Source organism: Corvus cornix, chromosome 10 (assembly GCF_000738735.6).
Source record: "Corvus cornix cornix isolate S_Up_H32 chromosome 10, ASM73873v5, whole genome shotgun sequence".
NCBI classification, from domain to species: Eukaryota; Metazoa; Chordata; class Aves; order Passeriformes; family Corvidae; genus Corvus; species Corvus cornix.
The window spans coordinates 13,891,650-13,916,531 of NC_046340.1; the positions used below are offsets into that span (position 1 = coordinate 13,891,650).

Consider the following 24,882-nt stretch of genomic DNA (forward strand, 5'->3'; position numbering starts at 1 on the left):
CAGCACAAAGTTTGTGTACCATTCACCCATATGTAGCTATGTTAAAATGGCTTGGGGCTTTCTTTTAGGGCATTTTAGGAGGGCTGAATTAGAAATTTGAAAGGGATGTAACTAGAATTACTTCCATCCAAACCACTGACATGTTCACAAGGCTTAATATGTCAAATTCTGATGAAATCATCCTCCTCCTCTGCAGGACTAACAGAACAGAGCAGAATAGCAAGTAGGGCAAGAAGTTACAAAAGCACCATCCCACACCTGACCCGCAGCTGCACTACAGATAATCTTAATATGGGTTGAGGAGGTCAAAATCACCTCCAAAATGTCTTTGTAGATTGTGGGGTCATCTGGAGCAGCCACAAATTGCAGATCTCACCAATGAACATGAGAGTAGATTAAATGGAGTAGCAATCTGACAGCTACAGATTTGACGTGCTTCCACATCAGTACAGTTGGAGGGGCAGCTGTGCTCCCTGGAAATTCTCCTCTCCCTGGATCAACAAATCCAAAATAGATCAAATTTTATACAATTGCACTGTAACTGTGTCCATTTTGCAGCTAAGGAAGTAATCACAAGTAGAGTTAGGCTCCTACATGTTAAAACACAGGATTAAAAGTACCTATTGAATATTGCGAAGCCTAAGAACCTAGGTAAGTGCTTTATTTTAACTGGGACATGTTTTAATGTCACACAGAAAGTTAGAGGTGAAGTGAGATGGGAGTGAGTCCAGAGCTGAGCTTTTTTCTCCATGTAGTACTCTGGTCTCTATCTGTTTTCTATTTCTAAGGTTATGTGAGTGAGATTCCCTGCAACAAGGGGTTAATGGATGAGAAGCTGAACCTCTTAGAGAATTGAAGGCAGTCTGCTAGAGAAAGTTAAGTCAGCACTGGAGTAATCAGAAAGCAAATGAAACAGAAACCAGGGCCCCCAAAGAAAAAAAAAAAAACAAAGGAAAACCCCCACAGGATAATGAAGGAATTGTGAACCACTTCATGTACCTTTGTGATTAACTGTTTATCTGGTGATACCACAGTTGAGTGTGACTGAGGTTTTTTCTTTAAAAAAAAAAGAAAAAGCTTTTTTTCTTTACCCCTGTATTGATGGAATGGAGTGTTGACATTATCATGAAATTCCTTGCATATCCCCTTAATTGGAGCTGATTTTATTGCTATGTTTGACTGACAGCCAGAAGTGAACCTGAAAAAAAAAGATCCTTTCTGCCTTCCACCCCCACCACATACATCGAGCACGTCATCTGGAAATTCCAGCCTCTCAAACTGTGCTGAAAATATACACTGGAAACCAGAGTGCTGTGTTTATAGCCAGTGCCAGCCAATGCCATTCACACCCTCACTGCCTTGAACTTCCTTCTTTCAAAGAACAACAACCAGCTATTTCCCCTCAAAAATTCACAAAGAGCAGGACAGATCAAGGAAGCCAGAGCTCATCTCTCTTCCTTCCATTCTACTTTAATGTCAAAACACTTTTGTACATGTAAGTAAAGATTTTGAAAGGATTCCATGCAAACAAGTGATTGACAAGTATGCAAGTCCAAGTATAGTATATCTGGCAAATATTAAAGTACAAAGGGCTTTGAGACAGTGGTGTTAATTTGGAAAAGCGTAGTCTGAAGTATTTTTAATACAGGAAAGTTGTTGTCAAGTGTCCAAGTGAAAACTTAATAGAAAGCTTCACTGTGTCTTTCCTGTTAGAGATCAGTGTAGACATCAGGATGGTGGGGCTCATGCTGCTCAGCATTTTTGTTCACTGTGCTCCCATTGTGCCCTGTGCGCTTACAAGTTGAGAAAAGTCTTAGGGAAGGCACCAGCACCGCGGTTATTTAGTGACAAAGGCGGCCTTTTGTGACTGACCCTCTCTTTATGGAGAAAGACAGCATGAAAAGGATAAGTGATAGTGTTGCAATCTGCATGGGCTTTCAGGACGCGCTTCCCGCGGTGTCTCTCAGCTCTATCCCTGAGCTCCCAATAGGCAGCACAGCCTGGAGAGGGAACGCTGGAAGAGAGGACTCCCCCACAGATAATGGAGCTGTGTGATTATTCAGCAAGAATGTTGGCAGAGAAAGCCCTGACTCCCCATCCTTGTTTTGAATAGGCTTCAAGATTGATATCAGGAGTATCCCTGGATAGCTTGTGAAGCACCATAACCTTATAAGCTGCATGGAGGGTGAAGCAGATGTAATTTGGTCCATCTCAAAGAAAACAATTTGTTATGCAGACCAATAACAACAAAGATTTAAAAAGGATTTTGAGGCACCCCTGTATAACAAAGCTATTTGAAGGATAGTCCTGGAAGGGTCTGTTTCTGGACTGTGAATGGTGTGGCATTGGGCAGTGAGAATGTATCATAATCTAAAACATTTAATTGTTGTTTATTTATGCATTCTCTGTATGGAAATTTAATGTTTCTTTCAAGAAGAGGCTTAAGCAGTCACATTTTAAATACCTCATGCAGAAATTTTAAAAAGTTTGTTGCCTTTCATGTTCTCTTAATTTTCTGTTTTCAGACAGAAACCTGTATTTCTAAAGCATACAGGTGGGTTTGCCTGTTACTGTTAAAGCACTGAAAGTCTCAGGAGTCAAAAGCAAACCTCCAAGGTTTGTGGTACTTTCTCTTTAGCTCTGTCATTTGGAATGTCTGGGTTCTCCTTTGCTCTGAACCTTCGTTTGCTCACAGATAAACAGTAAGTCATCAGAGAACACCTGAATGCAGGGGAACTGCAGTCTAGCTGAACAGCAGGTGATTTTCTTGACACTGCCACAGACAAGACAGTGAAGGGAAGAACTGCACAGGGAGATGTATAGACTAAAAGATTCCATGAATGGTGCACAATTTGACAGAGGAGAGATACACATCATCAGTTAGTTAGGCATTTGAAACAATACCCTGTATACCTTTCTTGGGATATTGAGACAATATCTGAAGAAGAGTAAGTGGTTAAAGTTACAAGAGATTGATTAAGTTTTGGGGAGATGGTGTGGCCAAACAGAAATGTTCAGTGTTTTCTGGAAGTACAGTTTTCTCTCTCCAGCTATTGTGGTACTGGATGTCAGTGTTTTGGCAAAACCCTCAAACCCATGCTGCTGTTGCTCAGTCTACCTTATTTTTTAAGAATTCCAGATTATATGCAAAATCTTTCTGAGAAGCATTTTAGAATCTCATGATATGTTCAGGGTGTGTCTCTTGCAAGGACAAGTGAATTTGAAATACTGGCACAAAGAAGAGCAGCTTTATTCGACTGTGCAATGCCCTGTGTGAGGAGCAGCCCCGCAAAGAGCATACTGAACAGTGCAGCACAAATGAAAAGGCAATCCCAAACACAAATTCCTGGAGAGAATCCTAAGCTATAAATGGGTCATTTGTTAGATCCTGGCCCCATGGAAGTCTGTGGCTAAACTCTTGTTAACGTTGATAGGACTGATACACCATCCTATTTGTATTGGGTTTAAGAAGGTGATTCCTTTTGACATGCATCTTCCATAAGCAAAGAGGCAGAACAGTTGCCCAAGGACAGCTTTCTAAATGCTACCAAAAACACAAAAGAAGGAAAAGAGAAACAACTTCTTCTCATTCAGGAGGCAGAAGCTGTCCAAGATATGATCCAAAAGATTCCACAGAAGCAGGAATGAATGCTAATGTAGCCTCCCTAAATCCTTACAGAGGGCATGTGTGTAGCACCATTAGCTCACAGACTTCTCAAAACAGGTTAAATCACCTTTAGGATTCTTATTGCTAAAGTAGAAAATGCTAGATTGCAATTCTTCATGAAGCCTAAAACCAGCAAGTGATTGTGTGATCCAGGAGAGCTCACACAGCTCAGTGCCTGTGCAGTAGGAAGACATTCTGTCTACATCATGCATTGGGACAGTCATCTCACTTCGGAAATGAAAGGAGAATCCTGCTGAGTAAATTAGAATCAGTGGTAATACAGCTGTTAGCTACAAACATTTGTTTGGCATGAATCAATCTCAACTCTCCTGTAGTTTGCTTTGATGGTCTCTCTAGTATCTTGTTGACTAATGATGAGATCATGGTTTGTTAATCTAAGTGCATAAAGAAAACATTCTGCCAAGCAAAATGCAGACTCTTTTGCTGGGGTTTATTGCAGTTGTTTATAGACGTTTTGTTTACACAGGCATCCAAAACAATTTGTTGGATATTTATTTGGGTTACTCTACTAAACTGCCTGAACACAGACCTGAATCCTATCTTAAATCTGTCTGCATTTTAATGGCTCATAGTTTGAACAAAGTGGAAACCAGCCACTTAGGATATATTTCTTGTTGGCCAGAACTTCAAATGTTTTGTGTGCTATCTGTAATTCCCATCTTGAGAGCATTTAACTGTAGGGAGCTGTAAACCACTCTGATTTGGAGGTTACACAATTGGTTTTAAACAGAAGTTATTAGAACTCATTAAATTTTTGCAACAATTAAAATACAATTTTTATCCCAGGCAGGGCTTTAAATCTGCATTTAAAAAAATTTATAACTTCTTACTCTCCATAATCATCTCTAATTTTAAACCCAGAGCATACTGCCCTCAACTGTTCCCTGTGCACCAGGAACTTACAGATACACCATCCTCACACACAGTTCCAGTTCAGATGGAGCACACAGGTACTGGCTTGGGCAGCCAGCTCACAGTGGTAGAATGGCTGTATTTGCAAAGCCTTAACTGAGCTCACAGATTTGAATGGAAATAAAGGCAAATGAAGAGTAAACCTGCTTCTGATGGCTACTTTTCTCTGATATTTGAAGGCCTGTCACCTTTTTTGCGTAGCAAAAGTTCTTCTAGCAAATAAGAAGGTAATATGAAGAAACTCTCTGCCTTTCTGGTATGTGCAAAAATTGTCCCCTCATCAGCATTTGTCTTGGAATTACATAAAGCCCAGTGTTATTTCACTGGGGAGGAGACTTGTAGAACGTCTCCTGTATTTCTGAGCTTTGGAGCCTAACAGCAGACACATGGGAATGCCAGACATCCTGAGTTTGGATCTGTTCTTAAACTCAGAAATTGTAAAATACTAATTTTAATTAAATTGTTGCTAGTAATTTTTTTAAAGGAACTCAGTGAAGAAGCTGAGGCAGAGAGGGGCAGTGCAAAAGGAAAAGGCATGTACAGTAAACAACAGGGATAGTGGGACACAGCTGAGCTTTACAGTACCTCTCCCATGGTCCCAGTGAGTTTCACCCTGCAGTTTGGATCAAGGAGAAATTCAGTAAGATGTAATGAGATACATAAATTGATTATGGACTTTCAAGGGAAGGTAGGAAAAGGATAAGAGCAACTGTTAACATGGTCATATTGGCTGGAAAAAAGTTTGGTTATGGCAGTTTAAATTTCATCTGATTGTGGAAGATGAGGGAAAAAAGTGTCAGTGAAGCCTGAGAGGAGATTGCTGTAATTAAGGAGGATCATGGATTAGCCCTGGTTCACTAAAACCAACACAGCAAAAATAAACATTTTGGTTCAAATGCCTATACCAAACAGGCTGCTGAAGAGTGAACCGAAGCAAGCAGAGAAGCCAGGAAAGCTACTGGAATCAAAGGAGACACGGTGTTTTTAGGTGGGCTTTCACACTCAGTATGATTTTATTTCTTTCAGTTGTCAGAGTGAAATCCATAGCCTGCCAGGTGTTTGCAGAACCCTTCCCCTTCCTAGTGAGCTGTGGAGGGAAGAGTTTTGAGATCCGTGCACTAGGGGATTGGGAGAAGGAGGTGATCCACATGAGAGTGTTTCATAAGAAGCAGGTAGGTTGAGGGATGAAAGAGTTGGCAGACTATTTTTTTCAATGTGTGTAGCTAACCCATAAAAGGAGGGGCTGCAGGAAAGAGGGAGAGAAGTGAAATCAAACTGTAATGGTACCACAGAAAAAGAGCTCTTAAGGATTTTTAACATATTATTTTGGGGGGCAGTGTGTGAAAAGTAAAGATCAGTATTTAAAAAAAATTCAGAGCACCTGAGAATCTAAAATCCAGAGAAGAGAGTGCACACTGGATAGCTCTAAACTAGAAATCAGAAGCAGAAGATTGAAATAATTTCTGTGTTGTCACTGCATGGGCACAGGCTTGACATGTCCCAGTCATAAGTGTCAAGAGGTACTGGAATAATGCACGGGTGACAAGGCCATTGGCACATGGAATACAAGTGTCCACATGCACCTCTGGGCTCAAGAAGTCTGTGAGTCGATTGTCAGAAGCTGTGAGGCTGCAGCAAGGAAAGGATCACTCTACACATGCTCTCTTCTTCTGTGAGCATCTGTTACTGGTCGTGTTGCAAGATAAGGTGCGAGGCTGGAGGGCTCTGTGGTGTGGCTGTGTCAGGCTTTATTGAGGTGAGGTCATGAACTTGGCCTTTTGGCTCATATTTCTATGGATTGGGTTCTACAAATTTTGGAAAACATTAGCATTCAATTTTTTTTTTTTTTGTAGGAGGAGCAGCCTGTTTTCTGCCTTTCAAGAATCCTGCAGGAAAAAGATAATAATAGCCCAGTTTTGTGGTTTTTACAGGCAAATGGGGAGTTTTCAGTAGCTATAAGTATACTTCAAAGGTAAAGAACTTATATAAAAGAACCTCATGGTGAAAATTTGAGAAAAACCTGTGCTTCAGAATCTCAGTTTGAAGATCTTTGCGTTTGTACTGACAGGTTTTATCATTAACTTGCCCATCATGAACTGCCTTACCTAAGACATGGATGGAATGGAGGAATGGAGTTAATACATGATGTTTATACACCTAATGGCTATCAGAAATCCCCATCACTGGAGTGTACAGTTGACATGCTTCAGACAAGTACCAGAGAGACAAAATATTTCCATTATTATTCCACTAGAAATTGAAATCTGTTTTGGAGAAATCAGAGACTATAGTCCGGCCCATATCAGAACGTAGTGTTTAAAATGTTACAATGTTGACTTGCTATTACAAAAATTCAGTGTTACAGGAAATCAGAAACAATATGGAATAGTTTACACTAACTCTGCATTAAAACGATCCATCTGTTCTTGCTTTAGGTTCTTAGAGAATTGCTTTTTCATCTCTGTAATGCTTTTCACTTCCTATTAGTAAGGCTTTTAAAGGTAGGTACTGAGTTAGTATAAAACCCACAGCTTTTGAGTTTAAACGCCTATTAAAACTAAAGCTGTCTGGAACTACAATAAAAATTTATTTTGGCTACAAGAGACAACTTTGAAACCTAACCCATCTGTATTTTTCCTCTTCCAAACAGTGCAACATCCTGTATAATAGAATATTTATCTTAAACAGAGACCACATATCTTTATGAAAACAATTGTTTCAACTTAATTTATGGGGGGCAATCAGCTCATATTAAAATTTTCAATATTTCAGGATGCTAATCTTAATTGGATACAGGAGATGTAATGACTAGAATAATTCCATAGAATAATCTGAAATCTGATGTAGCCCTTGACTTAGAATGTAACCTGTGTATATTAGAATCTGAAGTTGTCATTAAAAAATCATGTACAGGCAGATAGTAATTGCAAAACAACTGTGTGTGCAAATTAAGCATACAACTGCAGCTACATTTTACTGGCAATTTAGGCTTGTGTGTGACTTGCAAACTCAATTACAGAATAATTCCACCAGAATGATTCATTTGAAATATTGAGCTGGTCTCTGCAATCCTTGAGCCCACCAGGGAGATACCCACATTGTATCTAGCCGGGCTGCATGGTCAGTGAATTTATCAACACAAGTTAAAAAGCAAATTGCCTCACTGTGAAGAGCAGTATCCCTGCATAAAGCAGGGATGCATAAAGCCTTCCACTGCCACGAGTGGGAGTCAAACATATCAAAGAGAGACTGGATCCCTGGGGTTTAGCTCCCTCCATACAATAGTTTGTCAGATTTTGAATTGAAAAGGGCTGGGTTTAGCACTCTCTAAATATAACCAGCCCTGAAACTCCCACAGAGATTCCTTTCTGTCTGCCTTCAGACGATGAGATAAGGCCCCTTCTCCTGTGACTTCAGTCTGGAGTACCTCTGTCATCCCCACCCCAACCCTGATAACAGCCAGCTTGGCACATATTTGAGAGCAAGATGTGATGAGAGTTTTGGGGGTTAGTCTTGCTGTAGACTGCAGCCTTCATCTTCAGAGTGAGCCTCCTGTCTAACATCTGCAGCATAGTCTCATAGCAAGACATTTTGGCATCCAGGAGACAACTGACTCCTTTCATCCTCTGGCCAGCTTCTTTCCATCATTTTGGGAACAGACACCTTGGACAATCTCCTTTTCTCCCGGCATTCTTTCCTTTTTAGGCCTCCTCCTAATCCTCAATATACTTGAATGCAGCATCAAAGTTGAAGTATATTTGCACAATTTGCTCCCTTCCTCTCCCTTTTCCCCAAGTGCAGCAGGATACACAAATTATGGATGTTAAAGCAGCATTTATGTGTGCTATGATATACACGGGATGTTCTGCCTACTTGCATGTGATTCACATCCTCATAAGCCCACAGGAAATCCCAGCAATATTTTTCCAGGCATATCTCCTGTGCTGAGGTGCCGAGCACAGCAGGGGCTGGAGGAAAGGAGCCATTTGTGCTTGGGAAGTCCTGTGGTACGTAAGTTTAGCTGGGAAGGACAGACCACTGTTATTTAGATGGAGCTCTTTTACTCAGTGACAGTAAGAAATGTAGTATAGGGACTGAAGCATTTATTCACATTTTACAGTAATGTGTTAATCCTCTTACCTCAGTGGATCCAGTGAAAGCAATTTTATCAATGCCAACATGAGAGGCTATGGCTGCACCAACAATTGGACCAAATCCTGGCAAAATATTGACAACTCCTGGTGGAAAGCCAGCCTGTCAAAATAGGAATGAATAAAGGTAAACATGACTTATGAAAACCGATAGAGCATGTTAAACCAGGCATGTGCTGGTACTTCCTTCCCTCCAAGGATAGACAGACATCACTCCCCTCAATTATTCTTACCTCCTTGATGAGGGCACCCATATAGAGAGCACTGAGTGGTGTTTGTTCTGCTGGTTTAATAACTACTGTATTGCCACAGCACAGAGCTGGAGCAATCTTCCATGCAAACATCAGCAGGGGGAAGTTCCACTGTAGGGAAAAAAAAAGTTGATAGATGGAAAAATATCGCCATGGTGTTTTGTTTTCAAGATGTCAAGCTGATACCTCACTTATTTCTCAGGCTGATCCTCAGCATAAATCTTTCCCAGCACAAAGCACGGATTTTTTAAAATTACTGCCATTAAGAAAGCAGCAACAGTGACTTTTTAGTTCTTTCTCTCTTGTTCAAAGAAATACAACCTCCACCTGCAATCTCCATTAAGAAAATATTATGTTATCTGTCGATTTTTTAAGTCACAATTTTTTAATTTAATTTACTGTTTTGCTATTGGCACTTTTAATTCCCCCATGAAAATAGTTCTTGCTTCTGATGCATTTGGATGTTTGTTCATTTTTGGATGTAAATTTCATATCCCTGAATACATCTTAAGATATAAAATTTATACTCAAAATGATATAATCCTTAATTGAAGGAATTACAATAAAAAGTCCATAAATGTCAATGGTCAGTCAAAGCATTTCATTTTTTTGAAGACTTCCTACTGAGAAATTTATATGGAAGATGTTAAAAGAACAGTAAAAAAAAAGTTGAGAAGTTCTTTGCTGATACAAAATTTTGTATTGTTATTCATTACAATTTCATTTAACTGCAGCAGATGCTGTAGTGAATTATATTAGTTTGATGCACAAACATGCTGTGGATAAAGATAAAAGTAATGAGCCTTTTGCACAAAGGCCTGGTCCTAGCAGGTTAAGTGGATAGTCCTGCTGATTTTAGTGAAAATGTCACAGCAATAAAATAACTGTGTTTGCACAATCATTCTCACAAATGCATACAACAGTCTCTTTTAGAAGGAGAATAGAAAATATCAGTCACAGAGTCAGCCACTGGCCAGAATGTGTTGCTGCCTGATGCATATCAGCTGCCACTCTCACAGACATCTCTTTAGCCCCTGGCTAGCTTGAAAAAATACACAACTGTCTTTCCTTCACCGAACACCCAATTTTTTACTCCCTCTGTTGTTTATAAACTCCGGAGACAAAGTGATGTTTTAATTCCATCTCCAGTACATAAACCTGGGAGGGGAGCTGTAGGGCCAGCAGTGTGCTAACAGCCTGCACTTCTAATGGCACTGCAAGGAGAGCTCACAGCAGTTTTATAGGGCACTATACAGCCCTGTTTATGCTACAGCACTGCCAAAGAGCACATGTTTTGATGGAAGCTGGGATGTGAAAGAGGATGAGGAGTTCAGTGTTAGACTTGCTGTTTAATTTTATTTTTGAATAATGTATTTGCTCATGGAATGGCCAAGCACATGCAGTGGCCTGGGCTGTCTGCTGGAGCTGGTAGCATGGAGGAAATACAGAACAGATCAGCAGTGGTGTTAGGATAGATGGATATGACAGCCATCTTCAGGCTTTGGAGGACAAAAGTGAGGGAAGAACGAACATATATCGTAGATGGCTGGGTACCCTGAACAAAGTTTTACACATCTAAACTAAATGAATCCTGCTTTTGGCCTGTGGCCAAGTTTCTTCAGCAGATCTGTCAGTTAAGCTCAATGAAACAAGCATAAGAGATGTCCAGCAACACTGGGGTTAGGTGTTGGGGTTGTTATTTAGTAAATGCTTATCCATGTGCCTGGCTGAGAAATGGGGACAGAGCTGTGGAATCTTTCATTCATAAGGACCAAGTTAGGAGAGTGCGTAGGTGTTTGCAGGACGGCTGTAGCCACAGACTCTCTGAGTCATTGCATGTTTCTGTGGGTTTCTGCCGAGTGCCAAACACAAAAGCCACCCCTTAACAAAGACATGAAATAACAACAAATCTAAATAGGGAAAAAGGGCTTAACATTGTTAAAGTAATCTTTTCTGGCTGCTCCTCTTGTAATGGAATTGCTCCGTGTTTCTGTTTAGTGGCTTTGTGGTAACATGAACAAAATAAAAAATCGACATCAACAAAAATTTCTGAGAATGGCCTGATCAGTCCCCCAGTGTTTTGTCAAACAAAAAAGCTTCCATGCAATATTTTAATAGCTATATGTAAGCCTCCCACTGAAATTTCTGCCAAAGCTGGTTAACTGGCTCTTCTGAAAAAGTTACCCTCTCAGTGCAATTCCCATGCAATGTTCAGCAAGATTTTATTATGAGGGTGTCTGTTGGGGTGTAGGGGGGAGTATTGGATTTGATGAAATGATGTGTTTCTCTCTCACAACAAATAAAACAAACATTTCATGTCTTCTATTAGCTACACAATGTTAATTGCAATGATATGTCTCCTGGAGTTTCCTTTACTTCTCCAGCCTTGTAAAAGAAATAGCAGGAAAGAATGGAATTAAAATACATCACAATCTCCCAGGAACTGAGGAGCCTGTTAAATCACAGTAAAAACTAAATAAATAAAGAGACTACCACAGCAAAGCATCAATTTTCCATAAGTTGTGTGAACATCCATAACCACTGACAGCATATTAACACTGTGTTTTGCTTTGCTTGTTTTAATCATGTGAATTCTATGACTTGAGAATTTAACTCCTAATAACAGAGCCTAAACCCTATTAGCATGTTCAAATAAGCATTTGCAGGGAGGCTGTTAAAGATATGTCAACAATATGAGCTCAGCTTTTTTCGTAATGGAAAACACACATAGCTGAAGACCATGTTTTATGTGTCTTTAAAGAGAGCTGGTTCAAATGAAAATAAATAGAAAGCACTAGTAGAGATACTCACAGGGATGATCTGTCCACACACTCCAATGGGTTCATGTCTTGTAAATGTAAAATAATCTCCATCTGAAACAGATGAGCATGGTTACTCTCAAGTGCAGTTTGACTTGGCAGAACAAAAAAAAAAAAAAATTGAAATAAAGGGGAGAAAAAACCTCTAAGGATCAGCCTTTGATGGCAGTAAAAGAAATAAAGAAGTCATGGAAGTGTTTTTTTGTGAGCCAGCATGGGAAACCTAGGTTCAGGAGCAACCTAATTGTTCTTTCTGTAGAACAAAGGAATCAGACTTCCCATCAGAAAGTAACCTGCTTTGTTCCTTGGGAAAGAGCTGTACTGCACAAAAAATTGCAGTAGCATGGAAGCCTCAGCTGATTTAAGGGTGAGAGAAGTGAAGAAAAAGTCACAAAGGCAATTTCCTGAAATGCATGAGTGGAACACAGCGATATAAAGGTGTATCTACAACCCGCTGTGGGGTTATAGAGAAATATTCAGCTGACTCATCTGCCATTGAGGACACAGGCAGTGTGAAGTCATGGAATGATGTACCACAACCTGTAGATGTGGAATGAAGAGGGAAAGTTTGTGACTTGTGTCACTGAGCATCATTTACTTCTGTGGTCTGGGTGCACATGCTGAGGTTACATATGCAGGTTTCTTCCCAGTTTACATTGAGCCAGAAAGGGACCTGGTGTGTGGGGACCAGTTAAAGGATCTGTTAAGGTACTGTCTAACCAGTAGCTTTGTTAGCGTGTTTGGCCTGCATCTGTGCAAAATAGATTTACTGCACCTTTGTACCTCAATGAATTTAGGTCAGATGGTTTTCAGTGAGGCTACAGCTGAGGGAAAGGCTATGCTAAAGGCATGAGCTGAATGTGCCCCTTGGCCTGTAGTGCTTGGTCATCTAGAAAAACTCAAATCTCTTAACTTGGGAAAATAATTTCAGCTAAGTATGTGAGAATGATGAGAAGGTTACCTAGGCTTAATGGCAGGAGATGATTTACCAGGATAAGAAAAGGTCAGACAGCGGAAGGGAGTAAGAGGAGGAGGAGAGATTACAGGGCTTTTGCTCCCATTGTTCTGTCTGACACAGGGTATGTGCTTTCCCTCCCAGGCTGGGCTGGGAAGTGGCAGCCCCAGCCTCTCCCCCATTCAGTCCAGAGCTGCAGCTACCCTTGTGCGATATTGGGGAAGGGCCTAACTTCACAATAGAGAGTGTGTTTTGGGAACCTGCTGCAATGTCCTCTAAGATATATCTGGTAACAATAAACAGGTTAATCCTTAAAATTTCTTGGGTTTAAGAAAAGACTTCAACTTGAATTTGATTAGAAATAACTTATTTTCAGGTCTGCTTATTTCTATCCATCTACTTTACAGGATTTGCTTAGTAGAAACCTGAGCTAGAGTAGATAATATGTCAGCTGGGGGCCAGATACAGAATAATTATGAGAAAGGTAACAATAGTTTGCAACCAAGCCAAGGGACAGAGCAGAGAAAATAAAGGAGGAAGGGAAAGAGAGAAAAAAGATTCACATCAGGAAAAGTCAGAAGAAAATAGTTTATCAGTTTGTTTGCACTGCATTGACAAAACATCGTTGCAACGTTTTGATCTCCAGATGTTTAACAACTCCCCAGTGGAGATGAGAATATTTGTGTCACAGACTGAGATGATCAGTTGGGTTTTCCAGGTTATCTTTCACAGATTATAGCAGTGGTTCACAGACCATAGGAAGATTCATCAGATCAGACAGAAGCGAAGTAGAAGTCAAAATACAGAGAAGTACATACAAGCAAAACTAAGTGCTCAAGAGAAACACAGAGGAGTCGGCTAAAAATACCAGCTTGTACTTGGTAGTACTGTGAGAGGTGTGTTCTCAGCCAGAAGGATGGTGGCAACATAACAGTAACACAGTTACATTAGCACTGTCTGACTTTAGATCATCACTGCATAATCACTGCCACATGTCTGCGTGCTTCATCACACAGTTATAGATAACCTGAACCTCTTGCCAAGGCAGACAAATGGTGGTTAATTCTGCCCAGTGTAGGCAGAACGTTCTTTCCGCAGAGCGGTGCCTCCCATGCAGAGCTGCTCTCCCTGCTGTCTCCCACTAGACTCTAGACAGATGCCCCTTTTGACACCTACTTCCAAAGTTCATCATCCACAGACTTTCTGTCAAGATGGGATTTTTGAGGTTGCTTTCTAACAATATCTTTGGGAACATATGTGACTTGAAGTTATTCAGAAGCCTTGGATGTCTCTGGACGGGCCAAAGATGGATCTAAGAGCCGCCTTGTCCATAATGTAGAACAAGCTGTTACCATGGCAAAATAGCTCAACAATTAAGTGAGCTTAATTCTGTTATTCTAAACAGTGAGCATAGAAAGCTCCCTTGTGCTTAGAAATTATACAGGACATTCTTAAAATGTTTGAGAGTTTTAAGTCATGCTAATGACACTTATTCTAAGATGCTGTGGCTGATGATTGTTACTCTTATCCTTTACTAGCTGGCTGCCAGAAGAACACTGCCTGAGAGGGATCTGACACTGATCTCACATCCAATCTAAAATTTTGTCTTAAAGGGATATTTTTAATATACTCAGCTGAAGTAAACTGTCATTCTGAGTCCTCACTGATATTAATATAGAGCAAGATCAATTTGCAGCTGCTTAGCACCTGGCCCAAAGACTTTCATTTTTTAATCAGAAAGCAAGTCCCATTTATCCAGGGATCTCACTTTGGGACAGCAATATCTTCCACAGATGTGTTTGCTCAGATTTCCATCAGGAGTCTCCATCCTGGATATTTTATTTGCATAACAACCATAATAGAGTTCTATGCCTCATATAGCAGGACACAGCAAACAAGGGGGTGAGGAGAGCTGAGTTGGTTCTTTAAAATATATAATACCATATATTGCTTTAAAGATACATCTCTGCTTGCATTCAGTTTATTAGTTTAACAGTTTCTGGTCTAGCTTCATTCTGTTTTAATTTAAATCATCAAGGCTTTACGCATGGGAGCAAGCAAAGGGCAGTCTGAAGGTTTTGTAGCTCTGGGACCAAAAGGAATGTGACTGTAAAACACACTGTTCTACTTGTCTATTAGTTGCCTATTTTTATTTTAGTTATAAAAGAAAACTTCAAAAACAACAACAACAACAAAAGATTGGGAGGTTTCAGATTTATTAGCATACTAAATAGAAAGAGAAGATTTAATTGGGGGGGTTTTTTGGTTTTGTTGTGTTGTTTGTTTACCTTTGGTGAGCTGATGGTAAGTGAACGTAAAGAGCACCATTGTTTAACACCAGCTTTGCCCTAAAATAGCCTCATGAGAATGACAAATTTATGGTGTGAAAGTAGAGGAATAAAGAGAAGTGTTAAATGAAGAACTAGTTGATACCCTGAAGATATGTGAATGGACTTACGATTCTACACTACTGAAAACTGTGTTAGCACAAAGTTTGCATTGAGGAAGGCATACTGAAAATGTGCCTTCCTTTTGCCCAGCATAACCCACCTCACTGAAAAAAAATCAGGTTTTATCCTATAAGGTACTTGAAACCAAGAATAAACAGAGAATATTTATTCTCCTTAATCTGGTAATGCCTTTTGGTGGCTGACCTAATTTCTGTGTACCTGTGGGGCTAAAGAGTGAGAAGGAGGCATTCACCGACCAGAGAGAAAGAGATTAGGGAACAGGAAATTTGCTGAACACATGAATTTATGGTGCGGTCTGCACTTTTGTATGATTAAACATGAAGTACAAGCAGCAAAACTGGGATTTATCAATCTCAGCCTAAATGACTGTGGAAATCTTTGAGTCCTTGCAGGAATGTCTACACCTGAAATATTATTATTGTCATTTCTTTGGTGAAAATAAGATCGTGAAGATAAACACCAGTCAGTGCCCCCTGCAATTTTAATAAGATGAAACACCAAGAGGAGTAACACTGTAACAAGATGTTTCCCTTCTGAAAATTTTGGAGGCACATTTTCAATTTATCTGCTTGCTTCACTTGGATAGTTTCGTGCTTTGCTGTAGAGAGGTGAGTGCACTGCAGATAGTGTGCCACACAGCGAAACACCAGGGAAATAACTGGGCTATAGCAAAGGGCATTTACCCCTGAGCGTGCCCTCCTGGCCTTACTGGGTAAAGAGGAATAAACATGCATGTGCAAGGGACGTGCACCATGAAGCCAAAAAGAATCCACATATTGAATGTTCATTTTCCTTAATGTTATTCCAGAGTTTTATTTTATGCAGGTGAAAGATTTGTACATTTATCTTAATGACTGCACCTACATAAAGTCATTTTCTGCTATTTTGCCATGTTGTGTAATCCTAGCATTTGGTACATCTAGTCCAGACTGTAAATGAATATATTCGCATCAGAAAATGCAGCCTATATTTGTTAAACAGCTGGGAGGGAGGGGCAGGAGGAAGAGACTTGCTAAATAAAAATAATGGTAAGGATTTTTTTGTATCTCTTTAGTAAAAGAGTAAGAACATAATAATTTCCTAGCATGCATGAAGGTTTATCTCATATATATAATATCAAATTCATCCCACTGAATAATTTGAAGAAGCATCTATAGCAAAATATATCTCATATGTATGTAGTTCTCTACAGTAACATTAAGAGCACTCTCAAAGTATAAATTAAGTTAGATCCAGTGTCAGTCGCAAGTAAAATTATTTGCATAAGCAATGAGAAGATATATAGAAACAAGATCTATACATAATGGTACTGTTTCTTAAACAGGCACCCAACACTATTTTCATGAGTTCCAAGGTGTTTTTCAGGCTTATATGTTGTGCATTTTTATACATGTATCAGTATTTAAGTGTAGGTATTGAGCTATCTCCTTCTCAGATGGACACATGAAACCAAGCCCTCCTCACATGTGCATATGGGGCAGAACAAGAGCAGGGCCCCCAGTGCTGAATTTCAAACTTCTGCTTCAGCAACACAATACACACTGTAAGAGCAACCCAGGCTTCTCCTCTGCTTTCCACGAAGCTGTAAGCTACTAAGCCTTAGTCTGGCCATGAAAGGTTTAGGTGCATAGCTGTGCTTTAATTCCCCTTACCTACAGGAATGGTCATTCCATGGATTTTGTCTGCCCAACCAGCATAATACCTCAGGGTTTTTATGACTCCCTGGAGATCTACATAGAAAGCTTGGAGGAATGGTTTGCCACTGTTCAGTGATTCCATAGTCTGCAGGACAAGAAAAAGTTAAGAGATGTAAGTATAGTAACATTTTTGAACTATCATACTTAAGTATTCACCATTTTAACAGCTCTTGAATCATGACAAAGATTTTAATGAAGACCAATCAGTTGCACCTTGGTGTAGTTTTAACCCAGAAGGTTCAGAACAATTATCTGGTCCCCTTTATTACTTCTTTTCGCAAATGTGAACAAAAAGTATTTTCCTTAAAAAAAACCAAACTGGTTTCTCCAGGAGTATTCTGGAATCGCTGTGATTTTAAGAACATATGTGTGTGTTTGTGTGTGTCTGTCTGTCTGTCTTGTGGGTTTGTGTGTGTAGCCACATGCATGTACATGTGCCTTTGTGTACTTTGAACCTAATAGCCACTGTGTTTGGTCCAGATCTATAAATGCTGAATTGCTTTAATCAGGAGCCAAGATAAAAATGCCTGTCAAACTGGGTTCTGTTATGTTAATGATAACAGCTGAGAAGGGGCTCCTTGTAACCCTGTATTAATGATCTGAATCCATAAAGAGAAGAATGGACACATCCCTCTTTATATAATTGATGTGAATATAAAAATTTCTCTATATGGTTGCCAAGACTCCTGCTGAGGTCTGAGATATCTATACTGTACAGCCAGTTTATTTATTGCCATTAAATAAACAAACTTTCCTCTAGGGAAGCTCATAAATTAACAAGCTAATGTCTTTACTTTTTAGTTAATATTCCTATTTTTAAATTATCTTATAAGATATCCTCTTAGGGGTTCCTAAGATCATTTAGCAAAAAAAATCCAATAAAATATCCTAAGATGTTGAGTAGCTTAACTCATTCTCAATAGCTGTCTAATAGAAATCATTAAGAATGGGCAAAGGATGCTTGCGTGTAACACACCAACCATCAAATGAGTTTCTATAGAAAAGAATGGAGGCCTAGTTCTGCACTGACTTATATCCCCAAGAGCAATTAACGTCACTGCCTGCAGTGCAACTCAGTAAAGAACTCGGCTCTAGAAATAAAAATTAAATGACAGGCAGAGTAAACTTGATTTGCTGTGCACTTCCTTCTCCCCATGGCGATTTTACAGTATCCGCCAGTGGTAAGATGATTTAAGTGTTGACAAAGCTGGAATTAAGATGTTCACAGGCTTAGTTCAAAGCACTTGACATGCGGAAAACAACATTAACAATGCCACCATTGCGATGGCTTCATCCGAGAGTGAAACGGTGCCACACTCGGAATTTGTGTCACCAGCTGAGTGTCCCTAAGCATCTCACCTGCCCTTCCCTTCCCATCTGCACAAATCATTCCAACCTGCCATTTCTTATTCTAGAAGAGTTGCAGGTGTGCATGCCAGGCACACACATGAGTGCACACCCCTGCTTTTGCGTGATGTCCAATTTAAAGCTGATCTGAGCCCATTGGAAGGCTCTTGTTGATTTTTATGGGTTTTGCATCACGTCGTAAGTGGACAGACCCATTTCAGCCAGGAAGCCATTTCACATACAATTCGTATCAACCCATTCATGAGCTAATTGGCTCTCAGAACGTAAAAACTGACAACTGATTTAACTGTTGATTTTTATGCGCCACTTACAGCAAGAATTGCCCTGTCCCTTTCAACCAAGTCTGCTAACTTATCCAAAAGATGGCCTCTTTCCGATGCATCCATTCTCCTCCAAACGGAACCAAGGGAAAAAGCCAGCCGAGCTGCCCTCACTGCTTTGTCCGTATCAACCTGTGAAAAGGAAGAAACAAATTGAAGACACAGGTAAATAACACAACTAGGTTTATGGAATGGGCTGTTATACAAACTTAGTCACGTGGGTTTTGAAATGGTGATTAATAAAAGAACTGTCCAACAGTGCTGTTCTGGATTAGTTGCTTTGATCTATTTATACATTTCTATTACCTGTTATACATTTAATTTATACATTAAACATATAGCCATTCATAGGATACATTACCTTGTCAGCTTCTTGAATCTCACAGATCTGTTCTCCTGTTGCTGGATTATATACTGGGAATATCCTTCCACTTTCAGAATTCTGCCACTCATTATTGATGAAAATCTAGAAAAGGAAAAAAAGTCATCAGGTCTCCTGCATGAACAAACAGTAATGTATGTAACAACAAACTCCTGAAAAAAGCTGCAGATTCTAATACAAAAGAACTGAAAATTATTTTTTCATGTGAAAATCACAGTTTTCAGGAGTTCATGCTGAGGCCAGCCCGAGATGTCTTTCTGTATTCTATAGTAGTGTCGTTATAGAAGCAACATAAAAGTCTAAACATCGGTTGATGTTCAGATTTGGTTCAAAAACTGTAACAAACTAAACTAAGAAATACCTGTATCAGAGAAAAAGCCTTGAAACTGCTGGAGACAAGACAAGGATTTGGAATAATCATTCAGTTCAGTAAGTAAACATTTAGTCACTGATACATCCCAGTCAAGGCTGAATAATCTCAAACATCACTGTTCTTCAATACACAGTTAATTATGGCTACAGTGATGGCTTGCAGCACAAAACTAACTTGCTTATCTGCTAGGAACAATGGAAATTGTTAAATTCTCTCAGTGCTGTTATCATTTTAATTGTCAGGGGCAAAACAAATTTAAATGGTAATGGTGCTGACAAGAGCTGTCTTGAGAAAGGTAATGACAAATGAGTTTATTTAAAGTAGATTTTTACTGGTAGCTGCATACATGTCAGTTATTTTCTGCTGAATGACTTTCAAGAATAGGATGTAATTATTTATTAGCGAATATTAAAGAAGTCACTACATGAAAATGACTTGAGCGAAAAGTTTTCCAGGTACTCAGACTCTTCCTGTCTTTTAAATCTTTCTAAGAATGAAAGTTTTCAAAAATTTCAGGCACCATTTGGGTTCCTGGGAGTCCAGATATCAATGTACTTTCATTGGATTCCATGAAATACAACTTTAAATGTGTAAGAGGATGTCCTGGCCTCGTTGAAATGCACAGGAATTTTACCCCTGACTTCACTGAAGGCAGGAGTTCATGCATAGAGAGAAGGAATGTTCACCACCTGGGGGGTATTTTGCATACAGGGCTTTGTTTATAGAGACAGGGACCCTTTGAAAGCTTGAGGAGTCTCAGTTCCAGTCAGAGATACACAGGTAAGAGAAACTGGCCCATCTTTATACACATGAAGGCAAAAATACATCTGTAGAGTTTTCAGTTACCAGACATGAGCTTGCTCAACCTATTCTCCAAGCCAAATGGAAGTCCTGTAGCTGTGTTCCTCTCAGCAGGGCTTATTAGCTCAGGCTCAGTGCCACTGTAACTGCAGTGACACAGCTCCTGCTTCAGAGCTCACTCGTGCCCAGCTCACTGCAGCTGTGTGTGGGAGGAACCTGTGCCTGCCTGGAAAATGCCCTGGTGGTAGAATAACCGTACATGGAACCCAACAATTACATGTGCTTTTGCTATTACGGATGCATTTCTGTTGTGTTTCCTCATCTTCCCTATGCCTCAAACTTCAGCCTCCTTGCTGTGTGCCCCTCCATCCATTCCAGATTCTGTCCTTTAACTCCCCCTTGCCCCTTTTGTTTAGGTTTTCAGAGGTTGCTGAACCGAGGACCTACCACACCACTACCATTGCTTTCTTTGCATGCTCTAATTTATCCTGAACCTGTTTGTGTCCTTGGACTGTGAGCTCCTCAGACCGTGCTGGTGCCTTCCTGATCAGTGATTACACTGTTTGGCAAACCCAGGTACTGGTCCCTGTTAGGACACTCTGAAGCTAACCCAAAATGAGAGAGTGAAAGAATCACCAGTATGATCTCTAGTGACTAATACCATAAGCCAAAATCCTCTGGTGCATCATTGTCACTTTCAGACTGTAAGTGAAGCAAAGAAACACTGAGGTCTGTGGCCTGTGTGGAAGAAGGAATTTATTTGGTGCTTTCCACTGAGTTTTCTCAGAGTTAACTCTGCACCCAGCGTGTGTGTGTTGAGGGTGCTGAGGAGGGAGGGGAAGGGAGAAAAACTTCCAGCTTCAGGAGCAGATGGCCAGAGAAGATGTAAGCATGTTTGTTTAAGGTGACAGGATGTACATAAACACATGGGCTTCTTGTGTGAGCTGCATTGAAAGAATAAAGCAGTTTGGTTGAGTACAAGAACCTGAGAAATCGTGGCAGCCACAATTCAATACACTTCCCTTAGAGAAGTGGTCTGATCTTTTTAAAATAGATTAAAAAATGTTAACTCCATTCTGCTGGGATTAACACCTTTCATCAGGTTTGCTAGTACACAGGACATATATTTGTTCTTGAAATGCATTTCACAATGGGAATGAGAAATAGAGCCTTGGAATTACAAAAGAGTGCTGCAATTCAAGCTGACTGGAAGGAAAAGCTGTATGATTTTATTGAATGCTCCATTTATCCCACAGATTTAGAAAAAGAAAAGTAATAGTAAATATTTCAGATAGGACATGGAAAGGATCTATTTGGCATAAGTTAGAGCTGAAAGCAAGAGAAATTGCTACTGTTAATGGTTAATGTTAGTTTCTTCCTGTTCCACTTTCTATAAACAAGGTATTGCCTATACAAGCTCATTACTGTAAACTGAGCACATTTAAATTGGCAGTAAATTCAGAGTATTTACTCTAGTGCACAAATAAAGTACCTAGTCCCATGTTTTGGAACAGTTTCAAGTCTTGAAATCCAGCAGCTGGCGGCTTTACTAGCAAAACCTTACACTTAAATAATTCACTTTTGAAAGTTTTAGGTGTTCTGTGTCAGGTAGTACCATTCAGCAGATATTCCTACCACTGAGACGCAGATTCTTTTGCAATAAATTTGCATTCACAGGGGCTTTTATAACTCTTCCAGCACTACTGACTCCAATGGCTGTTGATTAAACGTATATATCCTGTACATTTAATCTGACTTTCATTATGGCCACTTCGTAAAAATGCCATGAAATGGAGAAGTGATGACACATTGCAAGAACAAGGAATCCCTGCAAAGCCTCAAATTGGGTTTTTTTTCTCCCTTATTTATAGTGACCATGGTAAAGGCTAACTCTAAATCAGGGAGAATATTTGACAGCAAATGTTCCTATCTATGGATTATATATAACCCATCCTAAACACCAGATAAAAAAGGGGTAACCCTAGAAAAAGAAGGGCTTGCTTCCATGTAAATCATGCTACAAATTGGACAACACCCAGTGAGTTCATTGTTCAACCTCAATTGTGAAGGCTATTCACATTTACTATTCCCCTGGAATCAATGTTAATTAAGGCTGACTGGGGCTATAAATCAGCCTTTGGTTTTTACAACTTAATTCAGCATTAAGCATATATATGTAAATAAAAGGTAACTGATTAACCACTTGAGTTTTCCAGGAGTTACTGAGGTAATTTATTTTTGTTTGAGTCCTGGTGTTACCTTTGTGATATGCAGCAGGGAGAAGAAAAAGTCTATAGTGTGTCATGCATTTGCTATGTGGTATTGTGGTAGTTAAATAATCTGGCCTGTTGGGTGCTATCAATAGCATTGTGCCAAAAGGCAAAGGGAAGAAGGGAGCACTTGAAAAATCTTGGAATACACAAACATTTTGTTTGCCATTTACTCTCAGCAGAGCCAGTAATGGCAGTCACGTCAGAGCAAGAAGATAAAAGGCAAACTTTGCTGCTGTACTGAGGTGTCCCTGTCAGTGCAGTGGTTTAGCCAAGAACAAACCCAAAGGCAAAGCACACAACGCCTGCTGTAAGTGAAGAGTCTGGCTGCAGTTGGTGTGCAGTGGGCTAAGGAGGAAACCAAGTAACTTTGTTCCCCAGTGACGCCAAAGGGGCCAGCAGAGCAGGGCAGAAGGAGAGCTGGGGGTGCTGGGGAGCTGGGAGTGCAGGTGCTGGGGTACGTGAAGTTGGGGGGGATGGGAGGGGCCGTTCCAAACAGTGCAATGTGACAGGCCTGGGGGAAGTTCCTAGTTGCCCCTGTGAACATGATGCCCCTGGGAGTGGCATCATTCTCATGAGATCTCATCACATAGCTCTCTGGCCAATTTCTTTTCCTTTCCAAAGGAAAGATGGAAAGGGCATGGATTTTCCTAAAAAGAACAGCCCTCCTGGTACTGACAATAACCTCTTGTTCACATACACGTGATCTCATAGATCTTTTGCTAGAACTTTGCAAGATAATGGTCCCACCATGTCTTCACTAGGTTCAAATCCTGCCTGTGGTTAATTATGTATATCCTCTGCTGACAGAGTTCCACAGCGCTGATCAAGAAAGCAATCTGACTCATCCTACAGGTCAAGTGACTGTTCAGAGCCTTGAAGATACCACATCATACCAACAAGTATACAAAGGAAAAGTAAACTCCAAAGTTACAATGTAAAAATTCCAAGTTACTTTGAGACTGCTGACATGCAGTTGGAAGAAAATCATACATTGCATTTTGCACAAGACCTGCATTTCACAAGCATTGCACACTGAGTTCAATAGCATTTTGGATGCTCATCAGTTTTGAAATCAAGCCAAGAGTAAACGTTTTTAGCATGACACAAAGCAAATTTAGCTTTGCAAGTAAAACAACTACAATCTCTTGTTTCAGTAGCCATCTGTCCCAGCTGGCTTAGTAATAATTAGCAATTTAATGTTCATTTCAAACCATGCAGGTAATTGGAGTGATAAGTATTCAAAGAAGAAGGGATGTATACAAAGCCAGGCTGGACATTCTAATCTTCAGTGCAGTAGTAGCAAAATTTAGACCAGGGAGAAAATGTGTTTTGTGTTTTTGTTACTATGTACCACCAAGGAAGTACTAAACAACTATCTTTATGAGTGTGTGTATAAATATAATTAATTAAGATACAGCACAGAACTAATACCTCTTTTGCAGCTCTTAGTTGAAGGAATTTTGGTTTCATGGCACTACAAATTCTCTCTCCTGTTAAGCCAGGGGCTAGCCCTGGATTTGGGAAATGGAACTGATTTTTACATTCACTGGGGATTCCTGCATGCTCACTGCCTCTTTTTTTATATTGTCTTTCCTTAAAACATATAGGGAAAAAAAAGTAATTTGGGCTCTCTTAATTCATAAGAGTAATCAACACAGGTGGCAACAATGTAACTTTTCATTTCCTTTCTTGAAAATGTTCTCAAATGATGTGTGAGTGAAATGATGATCTACATTCTTAATTTGATATTGCTTAGTGATGATGTCATCAGACATTTCCTTCAGGCTCCCCAGCTGTTTCACTAAGAACTTCAGGCAGTGGGCAGACAGTGGCCTAGCATTCAGCTCTTTGGAGGTGGAATTATTTTCCCATGGATTTAATAAACAAGGTTTTTGTGCTGTTGCAGCTCCAGAAATGTTTTTTGGTACAGGAAGAGGATTTTAACATCCAAATAATAATGGCTTCCCACAGGAGATTTGGTTCTGGATGAATGGAGGAAGGAATGGGAATTTCCTAACTCAATTGATTTAGTAGCTGGTTATAGTTCATTCCATCAAAGATGTTTTTTTCATATGTGGCTTTTTCCTTAGAGAGCTTTTGACACTAAATCTGCAGGGATGGGGGAGGGGGCATCAGATGCCAAAGTACTTTATAAGAGAATCACAGCTGCTTGGCCCTCAGCATCTTCTCAGAGCTGGAGGCATTATGAAATGCATAATGGCACTTCTTTTTCAAGGGGGGATGGACAACAATTTTAGAGGCATGCAAAAAATCCAGCAGCAGCATTTCCCTTGGTAAATACTGCATAACATCCCAGATACCAGGCACCTGTGCCTCAGTCTGGTCAGGAAATTTCATATCCTTTCCCATCTCAGAAACTTCATTTCCTCTCCTTGGGAAACATTGCAAGAGTCCTAATGA

The 24,882-nt window shown here is 40.0% G+C and overlaps 1 protein-coding gene and 1 long non-coding RNA gene across 5 annotated transcripts in view; one reads left to right on the forward strand and one right to left on the reverse strand.

The window, feature by feature from the left end:
• LOC120410541 overlaps window positions 1–24,882 on the forward strand; it is a 130,112-nt gene that overhangs the window by 89,678 nt on the left and 15,552 nt on the right. Inside the window, exons 1-2 of one of the 2 annotated variants that reach the window (XR_005602787.1) lie at window positions 16,969–17,056; window positions 18,626–18,797. This is a non-coding gene — a long non-coding RNA (uncharacterized LOC120410541). Of the gene's footprint in view, window positions 1–16,968; window positions 17,057–18,625; window positions 18,798–24,882 lie in introns of those variants that run through there. The other variant, XR_005602788.1, reaches the window with a different exon arrangement.
• The window catches only part of ALDH1A2 (aldehyde dehydrogenase 1 family member A2), a 75,618-nt gene that overhangs the window by 11,315 nt on the left and 39,421 nt on the right, over window positions 1–24,882 (reverse strand). For all 3 annotated transcript variants that reach the window (XM_019280774.2, XM_019280772.2, XM_010390838.3), the window contains 6 exons: window positions 18,994–19,098; window positions 18,624–18,764; window positions 16,900–17,029; window positions 11,814–11,875; window positions 8,985–9,113; window positions 8,741–8,854 (listed from right to left, as the gene is read on the reverse strand). In XM_019280774.2, coding sequence (XP_019136319.1) covers window positions 8,741–8,854; window positions 8,985–9,113; window positions 11,814–11,875; window positions 16,900–17,029; window positions 18,624–18,764; window positions 18,994–19,098 — 681 coding nt within the window. The remainder of the gene's footprint in view (window positions 1–8,740; window positions 8,855–8,984; window positions 9,114–11,813; window positions 11,876–16,899; window positions 17,030–18,623; window positions 18,765–18,993; window positions 19,099–24,882) is intronic.